Here is a 16,107-nt window from a genome sequence, read left to right as displayed (position 1 = left end):
GGTCCGCTCGACCACTTCGAAGATCAACGAGAGTCAAGGTGATCAAGGTCTTTAATCACAAAAATAGTGGTTTTGTAAGACTGTAAGACTGCAAGGAAACTTTGCCAAACTTACAACTCAAAATCAGCTCTAACCTAGGACGTACGGTGATGGATTCTAAAATATTTTGAAGGCAGCGAGCAGTTCTATAGATTGTTGCCTGGGCAGAAATGACTCTCTGTTCGACAGCTGTTCATAAAGCATTGAAAATAATATTGAAATTGAATACTGCGAAGTTGTAATAACTTTAATCGCAGGAAGTGCGCAGCAAATCTTGCTAAGCTAGAAAAGACTGAGATGGCGACATTCTACAACTGGTATTATGTTGCTCGTGGCACTTTCTCGATAAAATGCTTTCAGTGGTAGGATATAAGAGCCTAAGTTAAATCTAATCCATAGATGTTACCTTAGTTAATCGAACGGATTCGAAGAACTGTTGATAGATACGAAACTGAAGCGACCTGTGAGGAAATTCAATTTCAAAATTTCAAATCCAACGCGGATCCGCAATCGTTTGCTTTTTGCAGTAGAAATTTTATAACGCCTAAAGGCATCACTCCACGAATCTGAGGTGGTTCGGATTTCAGGTGGAGTATTCGTATACGGGATAGTAGATTATGGAGAGAGATGTGATTCCGTCCATTTCTTTCTAATTGCCGTAAAAAAACGGTCCGAAAGATGCGGCGCGTGCACAAGACTGGCGCGCTCCACTCGAACTCGTTGTAGAAAATAGTGCGCTGGAACGCTCGAAGCCGTGTCTTCCGGGCCGTTCTCTACGGCAATTAGGAAGAAATGATCGGAATCACCCTTCTCTCAATAATCTACGTTCCTGTATGCGAATACTCCACCGGAAATCCGTACCACCCTAGATTCGTGGGGTGATGCATTTAAGGAATTCTACAGACTTCTACAGAATGAACTGGAGAGGCAAAGTTTCGCAAATGGGATTTTTTTTTAGATCCCCTATATAACACGTATATTTCAAACAGATTTTATGCTGGAATCATGAAATTTTTCGAAATACTGCTTTCTGCAAGAAGTGTATAACACTGAACAATCTGTTATGACCGTCGTCGCAGTTGATATAAAACAGTTTTATTCTGAGCATGTTGTAAGGTAGGCAATTTTCTATCAGAATCCCGATTTTGCTACTTTCCAGGCCTACCCTCTCTTTTCGATATTCAAATGGAACATAGATGGGAAAAATCCCAGCATTCACATCCTGTCTAAATTTCACTAGAGCAACCTCCTATAAAATATGTTCAGAAGCATTTCACGAAGTGTCCCTTTTACAATGTATTACTATGTTCAAAACTTATTTATATTCACACAATCACACATCGCAAAGTATCTATGTAATCAAGCCTTAAATTTACGTGTAAATAGTTGAAAACTGTGTAGTATTGAGTAACACATTTTTAGGTGCAGTTTCAAGTCCCTTTCTCTTTTGCAGAAACAAATCTTTCATCTAAGAAATTTTGGCCGAGGGTGTGATTGAACTCTTGAGATCCTGTTCTCACTTCTATTGCGTCGTGGTCGTGTTCCAGTCGCTATGCTTGGTCCTGACTTTGCCTTCTATGCACAAACGGAAAATTTTCGTAAGTAGAACCAAAACAAAGCTCCAACTTGATCTGGTTAGTTGTGATAATCCGCTTCTTCGAAAAAAAATTTTCACCTAAGAAAAACTTTTCATTGCATTCTTTAAATGCGCTTGGAATAATTTAAGTTAGCATTAATGAGACAGCAACACTTTCATCGGATGGTATATAAATAAATACCATGATCCTTCTCAAACGCAATTTGCCCCCTTTCAAGTTTGTGAAGATTCGATTACCATGGTTCTAGAATAATATTCTTTAGATTAGTTCTTCACTAACATCCGGCTATGCCTGCTCCATGTATAATCAAGGACAATTTTTAGCTAATCTTTTCTCCACATTTCCCACATGCGTGGACACTTGTTTATCTTCTCATAACGACGATTTATACAACAGGGAATAAAATACATGATTTGTTGGGCTCGAATTAGAGATTCAGTGATAACGCCAATTCTCCTGGTTTTTGTTTCGTGCTGGAATGAGCGTGGATTTACAGCTCTCACGAGATACTCAAGCTAGATAGGATCTGCCTTACGAACAGCAGATCTCGGGAGGTGGATTTGCTGTCCGTTATCCCATGAGATGATGCAGCATTGTTCACCCATGAGCTGAAATTTTTTTTTATGAACTAAACGAAATAAGGTTAAGAAAACCAAGCAGAACAATGAGAACCACATCATCCAAACAAAATTTCCCATTTGAGGAACCACTAATTGGATACTAACAGTGAGTACTGTAAAGTCCTATAATATTCAAAGTTGTGAAAAACATGGCAGGGAAATTTCTCTAGTGCAATGATATCTAAGATATCCATCAATGAAGTGGAGTCTACAGTCGTTGTAAACTCTGCCTTGTCATGATATTCAAAAAGAGAAGTAATAGGACGGTTTGAGCGATTAAAGATGAGCACATTCATAATTGAGTAGTGGTCTGATTGGATTATTTTTTGAAAAACTGATGCCACCTGTGTTATTTCACCCCTCATCAGCAGCATATGGTGCTTCATAGGCTCCCAGTCCTCGTATCGAATATCAAAAAGATATGAACACTTCGGATCCTGATACTCTTCGCAACCAATGCATTTGGCCAATGTGTGGTTGTTCCTTCAAAAAAAAGTTGAACAAAATAACAGAGCATTTTCATATTACCATAGTATTAGTACCTATCATAAATAAAAGGGAGCGTTAACGAGTCGTCCACCATGTATCTGAAGTGAAGCGATGAGCACAGCACTTAAAGGCAGCGTATCACGATTTTGACGTTGTACGGAATCCACGGCGAAAGCGTAGAGTTTAAGTAGTAGATTGCGGAACGCTGCGTGGTTCCGATCATCTTTCCCTAGCCATCGTAATAAGCGAGGTGGGAAGTGCTTCATTTCCGACGAGGTAAGAGCGCATCTCTATGTGCACGTTCCGGTACTCTTAGCAGCCTATTCATTGGTTTTGCCTGAATAGACTGCCGAGAAGACATCGCTGAACTTCGACTTCTCGTACGTGGACGCGACACGTACACAGAGGTGGCGCGTTGCTAATGAACGCCTCTTTTTACGACGATTAGGAAAGGAGGAGCGGAACCACACTGGGTTCTGCAATCTGCTATCAATCTCATATCCGGACTACGGCTTTCGTTGTGGGCTCCGCACCGCCTAGAAATCGTTGTACGCCTTTAATCGTGAGGTGGTAAAAAAATCTCACCTAACAAACGGCCTCCAGTAGAGGCCCACTGCCTCCCTCTTCCATTGTACCTCATCGCCAACGTTCAGTACTTGTGGCGAACATAGCTCAGCAAGTCCAATTAAATTGTAAAACTACAAAAAAGGTGAATCAACGAAGCCTTGGGAAGTATATTATGCTTTTCTTTTTAATTAAACGTTCGTGGAAATCCACACCTTAGTATGCTGTTTTAAAGAACAGTTTTCAAGGCAACGAAAACGCGAAAGATCGCTTCCAAATTCACAAATTCAACAAGTATGTTAATGCCTCAAGAGCACGAGATATCCTGATTTACGCAACCAAGCAATTCTTTGAAACGACAAAACAAACGAGATTAAACAATGCAGAATGAATTGGTGGTGAGATTACCCACCAAAGCAATTCTGTGCACGCATATAAGCAATTCTCTTTTTATGCGGCTTCATTTCGTCAACGTTTAGAGTGAAGAGAATCATTACTATGAATGAGTTGAAGCTTCCTGCTGCTGCTCTCGAAGCTTCTCGGATATGTACAGAATGCGCTTTTAGCAACATGGAAATTTAACACCGCCTGTCCGCTAATGCTATCTTCAAGTCCCATCACAAGGGTGGAAAAAAGCTTTTGCAGGTGCACTAAATGACTAAAAAATGTTCAATTCTAAAAGTCTAGTCGTTCATGCCTTTTCGCCTTCTCTCACAAAATACATAAAAATCAGTGTTCCTGTTATTAGACAGAGAAAGACTAAGCAAATACAGTACCACCCTATCCATTAATGACGATTCGACATTCGGGGTCTTCGTCATCGCCAAAATTGTCAAATATAGCGAAATGCGAAACCTACGAATTCGAGCAACATGTTAGCAAACTAATTGTCTGGCCTGGTTTAGTGCACTAGTAAGAGGTTCCACCGCGGCCGCGCGCTCGATGGCTCGAAATTGCCGTTGGCCAATCGAACCTTCCTGGTTATCCATAAACTGGAATAAATCTTGTCTATGGAACAAAAACACTGACTAGATACCTAACCCTGCATATCATCATAATTTTACTTATTAGCCTACATATGCGTGCGTAAAGCATTAAGGATTCAGCATTCATTTAAGCATTAAGGAGAATTGAAGTTGAACGTTAGCACATCCCAAAGGGAGTGATTACCGTCAATACTTTATCCTTTACCCTTGGAACTTCACGGATAGTCGAATCTGGGCAATATAAAAGTGCTCCATCCGGATTAAAGAGGCCTTGTGGAGATTTTAATGTAAGAACGACACGATGTTCTCCAACGCCTCGTCACGTTACCTGCGCTTCTCTTCGCAATTCTTCGCATGCATCCCTATCCAAAGGTGCGCTGAATTCGTCGCCATCCCTCAAGTAGTTCAAAATCTGAAAACTATGCTTCATAAGTGGTGTTGCAGTGTCATAAGAGGGTGATGTGAGTGGAGGAAATTAATGAAACAGTGCCATAAAATTTCTGTTTTAAAAAGGACAGATATAGTAATGTTTTTAAATACACTGGAAGATGCGCTACATGGAAGAAAGACGCAACTCCTATACTTATGATATTTTGAGCTACAATGACGCTGTTTTTTCACATTCCTGTAATGACCTATTAGTTCACTCTCTTGCTATAATAGGTGAGACATTGCCCGATCCTTTCTCGAGCTTTTTTTTGACTTAGTATGCGATCCTGGGCGATTTGATAAGGAGATTTCAAACTAGAGGTAAACACCAGACCGTAAATAGATGTGCTCTCACTGACATGTATGTGGGTAGTACCTATTAGGTACCCAGTGAGAGCAGAACTAAGCAGAAGCTATGATAAGGTGTCCAAATATAGTGAACAAATGGAAATTTCTTGCGTATAAAGCTCATAGAAAAGGGTTCATAACATTTGGTTCGACGTCAAAGCTGGCGTAATCAAGTGAGTATAATCGTTATTCATTGTGAGAGTTGTGAGTTGCAAAAATTTCTTCCAACTATGGTTGCTTAATTTCAATTAGTTTGTCATTTTTGTTCAAGCAAGTGAAAGTGGATGAGTTGGAATATAGAAGTATTGTAAAAGGAGTAGGAAAGGCAGGAAAAAAATTTTATTGCTTGTTTCAAATAATTTCTTCACCGCACACATACCTCAACAAAAAAGTGTTGATGAAGGATAGTAGGAGAAGTACTTGTCCGCCAGTCTTTTTCGAAAGTTCCTATTTGTGTATCACTATCACTTGCATTCATCACAAATGATATACATTCATGCAAACGCAGTAACGCAACGAGTATTTTTCATTATTAGTATATTTATTATTATTTGTATCATTATTTATAAACATGGCCATAGATTCTTACATATTTACATCAAACCTTTGAAAAGTGTGTAGGATCCCGGTCAATGAACAGTTCACCTTCTCCTCTCCAACGTTCGGCTACGATGGTGGATAAAACCTAGAAATGGAACAGGAGGAGATTCGTCTAAAGCTACTAAGGCTAGCCGAAAAGAAGATCACTTACTGTTCCTTGAATTTTAGTAAGAGTAGAGATGGTCGTTTCGAAAATCTTTCCGCCTACATTTAGCCTAACTCTGTCTCCCGATGGAGAAGAGGATGATGGCCCTTCCATCTGTAAGCATACAGCTTTGAAAATGGGTACTGCATCAAGGCATTAGCAAGAACAAGCGCAAAATACATTCACGACGAGAAGAACAACTAAAACCAAAAACACATAATTTTGACATCGCAGAACTGTCTCTACTTTTAGCAGAGTACTGTTTGTTTAAAATCATATAACTTTGACTTTATAAATCCCACTGTTCGCTGTTAGGATAGATGGCGATAAGTTTTTTGAGGCGTAAAGGTGATCCCGTTTTGAGACGGATGAGTTAACCAATTTACGTTCCACCCTGGGGAATAGGTGTCGAATTATGCCTTTGCTCTCTTTTAGAAATTTTAAATGGTTTCGAAGAGGAGGGTTCAACGGTGACTGATTGATGCATGCCATCCACAGAATCAAACAAGTCATTGTTAGTACATTGAAGAAATTGGAATTTGATCATACAATTAAGAAGGGATGGATCTCTGACTATCTCGCAGGCGCCACAGGTGCGTTAATATTTTGGCTAGAAGCACAGCGCCATAAGCATTCAACATTTATTCTCTAAGCCTTGAGGATCTTCTTATTTTATAAATTATTCCTGACTCTCGAGATTCAGCGCCTTCAAACCTGTTCGGAGGATTTCAGAGATTAGCAGTACCGATCAGATCTATCAATAAAGCGATAGGATGATGCGGAAGAGACGTATGGATTCCCACTGATGAACTGAGTGTTGCCATGGAGAGTGTCGATATCGCTTCTTGAGTTTGATTACTAGAAGCCAAAAAAACAAAGAACTCTGGTTTCTATAGAAACAGAAAACACGTCCAACGAGATGAGAGAAGAGGCGAGTACAATGAGACAAATGTGGGAATAATATAAGATTTGAAGATTCGAAGGAGACAGCTCAACAGCTCTTGTTAATATGTACGTGTTCGAGAGCGCTGGTGGGAAGCGGTGCCCACGAACGAAGAAGGATGGATCCATTTCTAGTTAGAATTTCCATCTTCGGCATTACAAGGTAATCCTTTAAGTCATCGGAAGTAGTTTCTATCTAAAAGTTGCAGCTTCGTCCTGTAACAAATAGACAATAAGGCAACGTTTCTATGAAGCGCATTTACAGCGATGCTGAGGTAAGGAAGGAGTGCTCGAATCGTTCTTAGTGAGTGACCTTCACTGCTATACCGTGCAATTTCCTTGAGGTCGCCCGATCTCTACAATTCACTATTCGCATGTGTTTGTTTAATTGAGCGACGAAATATGTGCGATTATTGACACAGGACTTCAAGGCCACTCAGTCAAATCCAAGCGGCAGTTATAATGTTCGAACGATGACCAAACTTATCGATACTTATAGGACATAATCATGGGCTAATTCGATTTTCGATTGCTACATAGGAATGAACAACAAAGAAACTTGAAACAAAATTCAAGCAAGATTTCAAACACCGCGAACGGAAGGTTGTAGAGTTTGCTGTGAAACACATAAAATGGACGATATTTTTTCTTCAAAAAAGTGCAGTACTGGCCGTGAAGTGAACCATAATCGAAATACGAACTGGTAGTAACCTCTAGAGTTATCAATGAATTACCAGCTGTCCTATTATTTGTATAAGTGATAGAAGAAATCAGTTGGCTAGTGCTGATATCTGCAGCAAGGAAGCGATCGATTTCTGCACGGACATCTTCTCAGAAAATGTTTCAACGTAAAAACTTCACGACTACTTGCTTGAAACGCTTTCGTTACTGCTGCGAGGGTCTTTAATTAGTTATGAACGTCGTGTAGCGAGAAGGGGCGGGAAGAAGACCTTATCTCTAATAAAGCACGATTGTGATTGTTGAAGAAGGGGTGTTTGCGGGGTGGATTTGTGTCGAAAAGAAGACATAATGAATTGAAATCCATTGAATCACTCGTCTTTCCTTTCTTACTACTCAATTACTAATTTCACGATTTTTCCGAAGGAGGAGATGCTGCTTCTCTAAAACCTCCTTAAAGAGAGGCCGGCAGCCGAAATCCACATATGGTGAAGCCGGACAGTATCTGTTCGTTATCGTTAAAGGCATCACCCCACGAATCCGCGGATTTAACGTGGAGTATTCGTATACGAGATAGTAGATTATGGAGAGAAGGGTGATTCCGTCAATTTCTTCCTAATTGTCGTAAAAAACGGCCCGGAAGATGCGGCGCCGCACAAGGCTGGCGCGTTCCAGTCGAACTCCTTGTAGAAAATAGTGCGCCAGAACGCCTGAAACCGTTTCTTCCGAGTCTTTTTACGGCAATTAGGAAGAAATGAACGCAATCACCCTTCTCTCAATAATCTACGATCCCGTATACAAATACTCCACAGGAAATCCGTACCACCCTAGATTCGTGGGGTGATGCCCTTAAATGAGATAACGATGTCGCTTTGCGGTGCGAACTGCTCGATGATTAGTGATTTTGGGTAAGTCGGTCTGTAATATGCATGATACCGCCTCACAATACGCTAATCCAGTGGTCTTCACACTGTTCTCTCGTCTTACCTCAGCTAAAAATAAAATTGAAATTGCTTACCTCCCACTCATCACTCTCTCGCTGTTGCCTAGGTGACTGATAGCTATGACTTGAATGAACTTTTTATGTGGAATCATTCAGGAACATCACTAGTCTTAGATCGAGGGGAGATGACTCCTTAAGGTTGGCTTCACCTATCGATAGCCGCGCAAAACACAGTGCAGTCATGAAGTACCTTTACTAATAATATATTCATATTAATGGATTAGTAGTTAACATTATGTTAAGATCAGTTGATATTAATTGATTGATCATCTTTAACGAGATTATTTTTAATATATAATAACATATTATTATCATTATATTGACAAGAGCTAGTAAGAAAAGGATGAGCAAAAGAAATGAGCGTATGAGTATACAGAGTGGAGCATAATTAAAAATTCAAGCGGATGAATGTTTGATTGAAGAGGACGCTGTCGGGACATCTCTTTCATTCTCAATAGTAGAGCAAAAAACCCTTTCCACCTTATCACGTAGCTGTAGCTTCTTAGAAGGTGTCCGTCAAGACGGAGAAGGTCTTCTAAGAAGGCATATCGGCACTTCTAAGGAGGCATATCGGCAGTTGTCCTCCTCACCAGCAACAAGATGAGAAATAAGAAATCATATGTAGTATGCACGGATCTACGTAACGGCGCAGAGCAATATTGGCGTAATTATTCAGCAGGCGTCATTACGCGGCACCCGTAGAAATGCATGCTTGATCGGATGCTCGGAATGCTCTACTCAGTGTTGCACACCAAAACACCACTTTCCTACCTCCTTCCCTTTAAACTGGAGTGAATTAGCTTGGATTTTATAGGAAGGAGATCAACTTCAGTGTAATTCAACGTCAGATGTCGCTTAACTTTTCAATTAAAACGCTTCTTCGTCATAATTTCAGCAATTTTTGAGCGTCCGACGAACATTGGCAACACGAATGAAATCAAGTATGTTTATGCTTCAACGGCACCACTAACGTGGAATGAAATGGGTCAAACGCAAATAAGTCAAGTTCTTCATAATAAATTTTAGAGAGTGGTAATTGAGAGATGAACAAGAATAACTATCCAGCTTTCTCCACTTCCTACAGTTTATACAGTATCGGATCACACTTTTCAAAGAACATTTAGAGACTGATTCTACTTTATTTGTTTGATTAAACAACATGCATGGAGAAAGTGCTGGTAGTTGAGAAACCTCTCACAGTCGTACTGAGAACAAATGAAGCTGGAAGTTTGTTGATTGGAAAAGGTTGCAGTGTTCTCACATTTAGCAAACGAAATAAAAGAGTTTATTCCAAGACAAAAAAGTAGCGAACTATATCCTTTGATTATCAATGGGGCTACATTGATGACATTTTCCTGAGATTAGAGGTTGGAGGACAATGTTGTAAAAACGATAGCAAAGCTATTAACATGGTTACCACATAAACGATCCAACACTACCATATTTATTTATTTACTTACTTGTTTCACACCACATAGGGCATAAAACTAAGTACAAAAACAAAGTGATGGCAGTGTACCTCGATCTGATACCAAAATAACTGCACAGACAGAAGTTTATAATGAAATTGAGCTAGAATAAGGTCGCAGATATTTTTAGCACGTCATGTTAGCAATTAAAATGGCACAGAGAACGAATGACCGGCACTAGTTTTAAAACTTTGGCAGCAATGTCCGCCGTCGTGGGATTTTTTTTTGCCGTCAATCGGGAAAAAAACGCTCATAAACATATTTCGGTTGAGACTGTATTGTACTTTAACTGGGAAGACAAGAATTTCAGGATAAGCGCAACCCGCGAATGTTGCTCGAGCATTCCATGTAGATGGAGGCGTGATAGTCCGCGGATTTAATTGCTAGGGTGCAGAATACATCGCAAGCTGTCAAGATCGAAAAGTGAAGGGTTCTGAACCCCTCAAATACGTAAAAAGATCGACTTCTACAATCGCGGCTAAAAGATCCTCCAATATGTGTTATTAAGCATGAATGGCAAACGGTATTAGTGTTTTTAGTCAAGTGTTTATGTGCCAGTGCATTGGCTAGGATTGCTATGTGATTTTCGGTTATGATGTTTCTTCACGTAGACCATCAGAGGTATGACATTACCTTGAGATTTAAAGAAAAATGAGACGGCAAGAAAATTAAAGATATGCATGTGTGTGCGATAATTGTTGGTCTCGTATTCTGCTCCGTCACATTTGGATAAACAAACAATAGAGCGAAGCATAGATCCTCACATACACAAGAGGAGAGCAGAATTTTCAACAATTTTTTGGTGGTAAGCAGCGGAATCGCTAACCCTGACCAACGCTACGGCCCATCATCTTCTCAGTTTATCAAATGACTGCAGTTTGAGTTTCAGTTTTAATGCATTGTAATGTTTATCTTCCTCCGGTTAGAAATCCGCTTTCCGAAAAGCATATTGTGAAAAGCTTTCTCACAGTGTCGATAGGACCGGTCGGGTGGATTCTCCAGTTGTTCTAACATATCCTTGAGATAAGTATTTGCTCTAGGATGATGGTATGTGACGTTTTGATTTAAAAAATTCACTTCTGTTTTATTGTAGGACCAGGAAGGCACTGATTTTTTTGAAGGATCTAATAAACCGCCTCTTTGCACCCTTTCCTTGATGATAAGCTTAAATGATTAAGATTAAACGAGTGATAAGAGATTAAACGTAATCACAAGATTGCCTTGATCCCGTGGTTCACTTTGTGTTCGCAACAAAAAGTATCCTAGACACTATCTGTGTGAAAGCTTTCAAGATAATGAAATTTTTGGGTTTAGTAATCAAAAAGAGTGAGGCCAGTGTTGAAATAGCGTAGTAAAGCAGATTTCCTGCGATGGATGCTCTCCGGTCGCCTTGCTGTGCACTACATACATACGTGAATGCCCAAATGACAGCAACTAAATCAAATAATTGAAGATTACAGCAAAATGACGCACATAATTTGGGATTCCCAGACGAGAACGCCCACCTTCGCGACCTCTCTGCCGTAGTGCCGAATGGCTCAGCTTTGTCACTTAAACGGATCGAAAACACCAACGAAATCCTTGTATTTTCTCCCAAGGATTTACTCGAATTCCGTCACACTAAGGAATAAAAGAAAGTAAGGTTCTAGTGCTACCGAACGCGCGAAAGAAGTGACCACAACAGTGTTATTGACGATTTGCTAGTCGGCTTGGATTCACAGCTACAGGCAAAGAGTCCAAGGACTGATATGCTTCAGAAAGCTTTTTTTGCAGCCACTTATTTTAGGAAGAAAGCCCCGTCTCGCTAAAGATTGTGGTTTCAGCATCTCCTCAACAGATATGTTGATTTTCAAGATACGTATCAAATATCTTGCGTAAAAGAAAAAATAAAAAGTCTAATGTGTCATTCCTCTTGGGATGCGCCGGTTCGTCGAGGTTTTAGAACGGCCTACACAATGACTTGCGGGCGCCAGACGGTGAATGGAAAGTTGCTAAATCCATGAACCGTTTCGGCAATATATAAACACGTTGTAACCTTTTGTAATATGCATTTATCCTTTCGTCTTGTTGCACACTCTACAACAATGGCAGATTTGGTGGATGTCTTGTTAAAGGCATCACCCCACGAATCTGGTGTGGTAGGAATTCCCGGTGGAGTATTCGTATAGGGGATCGTAGATTATTGAGAGAAGGGTGATTCCGTTCATTGTTTCCTAACTGCCGTAAAAAACGGGCCGGAAGATACTTCGAGCGTTACGGCGCGCTATTTCCTACGACGAGTTCGATTGGAGCGCGCCAGCCTTGTGCACGCGCCGCATCTTCCGGGCCGTTTTTACGGCAATTGGGAAGAACTGGACGGAATTACCACCCTCTCCATAATCTACGATCCCGTATACGAATAGTCCACTTGAAATCCGTACCACCTCAGATTCGTGGGGTGATGCCCTTAAGAGCGCTAGTGGCATTCATTCCTCCACATTTTGTCTAGATCAGAAAAGGTCCTTTTTTGTTTCACTGGCTACCACAACTGCGGTCCAACTTTTGGAGCACTTCTGTAAACCCTCAACAATAGAAATGTGATAGTCCTTGCGATCAAGCCATGAAAGTTTGTTTAAAGGAAATAATAGAACAGAAACGTTTGAAATGACATTGTTGGATTAATTTCAAGCAACTGTTCCAGTAACACCAATTCACAAGAAGTGTTCAAATCTATGAAACGGGTAGTCGGACAATAAAGGATAAAGGATAGTTTCTTAATATTTGGGTTTTTTTTTCGTTTTGGTCGGACAATAATAAACGTAAATTGGAGGTCGTTCTCAATATTCAAGGAGAGTTTTGATTTCTATAAGTAAGAAATCGCTGTCGAAAACAGAATGCAATTTTTGTCGAACGGACAACTTGGCATGTCATTACATCTACATCTCTAAAGACCTTCATCGGGATATTTTGGATCCACCGTTGCAAGACAGTGAAAACTGAATAAATGTCTAGCTTTTAACCAGAAATTCGTTTCGTATAATAAATATTTCTTTATAGATTTGAGTACTATTGCTCGAATGCCAACAGATTTAAAGAGGACCACAAGAAAAAGAGAAAAAATTTCGCACTTTTCAAGACAAGATACTTCTGTGAGTTACCCAACGATGCGAGGAATTTCGATGATGATTCCGTAACTTACCACCGAATTTTCGGAAGGATTCATCTATTTTTATACATTCTACACGCGAACATGATCGGAAATTCCGTGCATGAATTAAGACATGACATCGATAAAAAAAATGCAAACTGTGTTATTTGCGAGGCAGTCGGAGCGAATTAATGGCAGGCATCAAAAAATCCGCTTGAGCATCAAAAACGGGAAAAATATGACAGCTCATTGTGAAGTACGCGAGACGTGGTGGTGAATCGATTTCCAGAGGCATTGGAAGCCGCTAAGCGTCTGCAAAACACAACAGCTGTTGGAGTGGAGCCGTAACGAATTCGAAACGAGTCCAAAAAGGTAGGAGCAGAGCAGGTGAATGATAGCCCTGTGGCGCAAACCCAAAAAAATCCCCATGTTTATTTGAGTGATGTACGTATTTCGCAGGAGGAGCACCCGTTGGAAGCGCTGCCGACTTTTTCCTCCGTCAATCACTCTCACCCTTATCACATAGTCTGGCCTCGTCCTCTATTGTTTGGTTAGAAGCATTATCTGGAATCAGTTTTCGTTATGCACTAAATTCCTTTTGCAACTACAAACTACATGGAAAGATTAGACAGGAGGGTTTTCCCGTATTTTCCCAAAATGTATGACCTTAGTTGATGGACTTTAGTTGGTACTTTTACCCATTTCTTCGGGACTTCCTGGTAGAAGTTTGCACTGATCCAATGAGTATGACACACAAAAATATATTAAAGGAGAAATTATAGGATGAAATGGTTGGCCCTGATCAATCGCTTTGGGATTTGCAAACGCTTCGACTTCAGTTGAGAGCCACAGGCTCAAAATTTGTGATAATTTTGTCACTGCGCTACACTCACTACAAAAGTTCATCACTGTTGTCGTATAGGGACTGCTTACGGAATTTTCCGACGTTGGATTCTTTCATTATTACGTGAATTTCAGAAGTGTTCAAGGGTGGGAAACTTGGAAACGATAGCAGCAAATAAAAGCCAAAAGAGGGTCTCAGTTCTCACATCGCGGTCTCTATCACGAACGTGATACTACTTAATTAGCTCAACAGCTGCTTTTTGTGTCTTATAGCAATGCATAGCTGTCGATGATTCATAACTTGAGTTAATACAGTCTGGCGGCCGAATTTGTAGTCCTTAGGTTCGCAGTAGCAAAAAATGATTAATTGGACAAAGATGTTTACAGGGAAACCGAGTACTTCTTTGTGTTAGCTTCTACAGGACATCATAACAGTCTACTCCGTCCTCAATGTACCATATAAATAGCCGTAGAAAGTTCATTGTGCCATTTTTCTTGCTTTTCATGTTGTTTATAATTTTGCTAGCTCTTCTTGCCTACATGTATCTCTTGTCTTTATTACTGTTAATCATTTGCCCGCTTTGCTTGCCTTAGTTACTGTTAATGTTATGGTTTTAACCCAGTATCTCAAGGTGGTGCTGAATAAAGTTGCTAAGTAATATCCCGCGTGGCACATAATACGAGAACAGTCTCAGTTTTCCGATGCACGAGGCAAGTCTTCATTCCTGTTCAAGTGGTAAAAGCGCTTGAACGATAAAAGTATAAAAAGTTGCTTTGTCTAGTAATCTCATCACAAATCCTTCACTTTGTCGACGTTCTTTCCATGTTAAGAGTTGTTTCGTCAGGTAAAAAAGGTGACCGGCCTTCCTGAATTTGTAGCTGATGTTCCGCACCTTTAGTGCAATTGAAAACTATGTCCTGGATTTACCAACCAACGGAAACAATCCATCGTCGAAACGTTCTGCGAAAGCTGAACTCCCGCGACTTCTAACATTGTCGTATGATAGATATCGAAGCTAAGGCATGAAAGAAGCGTTACCTTCCTTTTAGAACGAAATGTGAATAATGCATTAGCCGTTGGAATGAATACCACTGTAAGAAACATGGCACGTTCACGTTCCCATCAAAATGAGATGAAATCACCTCTCTGCCTTCTTGCTAAGATCAAAGAATGGAGTTCTTCTCTTACCGGATCTCTCTCACCAGGGAGAGTCCATCTCTCACTTTCGAGGCTGCACCGTTCTCCCAAGCGGTGAAGAAAGTATAAAAGGGGAACGAAAAGCGACCGTGTACTTGCCTCCGTACTCAGATCGAATCACTGGGTGCATTTTCTGTTTCTGTTGTGCGAATCTTTAGTTATCTTTTTATGTGAACGATAATGAGTGTTCGTATATTTAAACGTGTAACAAATGGGTCGTTTCCTCAGTGCTAGTCGACCCACACCTCCTCACGTAGTACTGGCCCCAGGATAGAGAAAAAAACGGTCTGAAGTCTCTGATTTCGAACAGCTTTGAGGACATTTTGATTTCTGGTAGAAGTATAAGTTGTTTTTCCTTTTACGCGTCAGTTTCGAAGCAAAAATAGCTTTCCGAAGAAAATGACAAATGGAACACAATCCTTAGGCGGTGTTGACATTCTCGCGTTAAAACTTGGGTCAGCGAATAAAGAGTGCGAAATGCTGAAAGTATCAAAACTAACCTTGACTTTATTAGTTCAGTCAATTTTTGTTCAAATCATCAACTTTGAACTCAGGAATTAGAGGATTCAGCTATCGGCTGTTGTGAGGTTTCAAAAAGTTTACCTTAAGATGTTATGACTGTGTTAAACTATCTCATTGAACATGGATACGATTGAAAACTCTCGCAAGAAATCCTTAATCTTCAAAATTACAAATTTACATGAATAAAATTTAGAGGATAAAATTAAAATTCTAACATTTTGGGACTCTTGTGGGTGCTGCTTATAAGGTTTTTCTGTTCAAATTGTGTACTTGCTACGAAAATTACTTGCGTATTGTTATATTGATCTAGCTAAAAACATTTACATCGAAGATTAGATCTTAACGATTTCTCGAGGTGTGGTATGTTGGGCAGGGACTCTCTAAAGCTTTGAAGACTCTCTGCTGAACATTTTAATGCCTCTGCAGCTTCCCTGATATTTCTTGCTTTTTTGCATTGTTCTCTCGGAGACTGCCAGCTTGCATTCATGATCTCCCCTGTGGGATGAT

The 16,107-nt window shown here is 40.2% G+C and overlaps 1 protein-coding gene across 2 annotated transcripts; it reads right to left on the bottom strand.

Annotated features, from left to right (window-relative positions):
- Positions 1-1,960: 1,960 nt before the first annotated feature.
- On the bottom strand, positions 1,961-5,932 carry RB195_018189 (uncharacterized protein; the record flags this gene model as incomplete). Of its 2 annotated transcripts, XM_064185521.1 has the most annotated exons (9): positions 1,961-2,110; positions 2,177-2,245; positions 2,602-2,740; positions 2,800-2,844; positions 3,332-3,444; positions 4,195-4,302; positions 4,625-4,708; positions 5,678-5,758; positions 5,825-5,932. In XM_064185521.1, 9 exons carry the CDS (start codon positions 5,930-5,932, stop codon positions 1,961-1,963), a joined length of 897 nt encoding a protein of 298 aa, XP_064041402.1. The 2 variants fall into 2 exon arrangements, with proteins under 2 accessions (XP_064041402.1, XP_013299490.2); XM_013444036.2 differs by lacking the exon at positions 4,195-4,302.
- Between the last annotated feature and the right edge of the window lie 10,175 nt (positions 5,933-16,107).

This window comes from Necator americanus, chromosome II, assembly GCF_031761385.1.
Source record: "Necator americanus strain Aroian chromosome II, whole genome shotgun sequence".
Lineage (NCBI taxonomy): Eukaryota > Metazoa > Nematoda > Chromadorea > Rhabditida > Ancylostomatidae > Necator > Necator americanus.
This window is presented reverse-complemented; position numbering and strand designations above follow the sequence as displayed.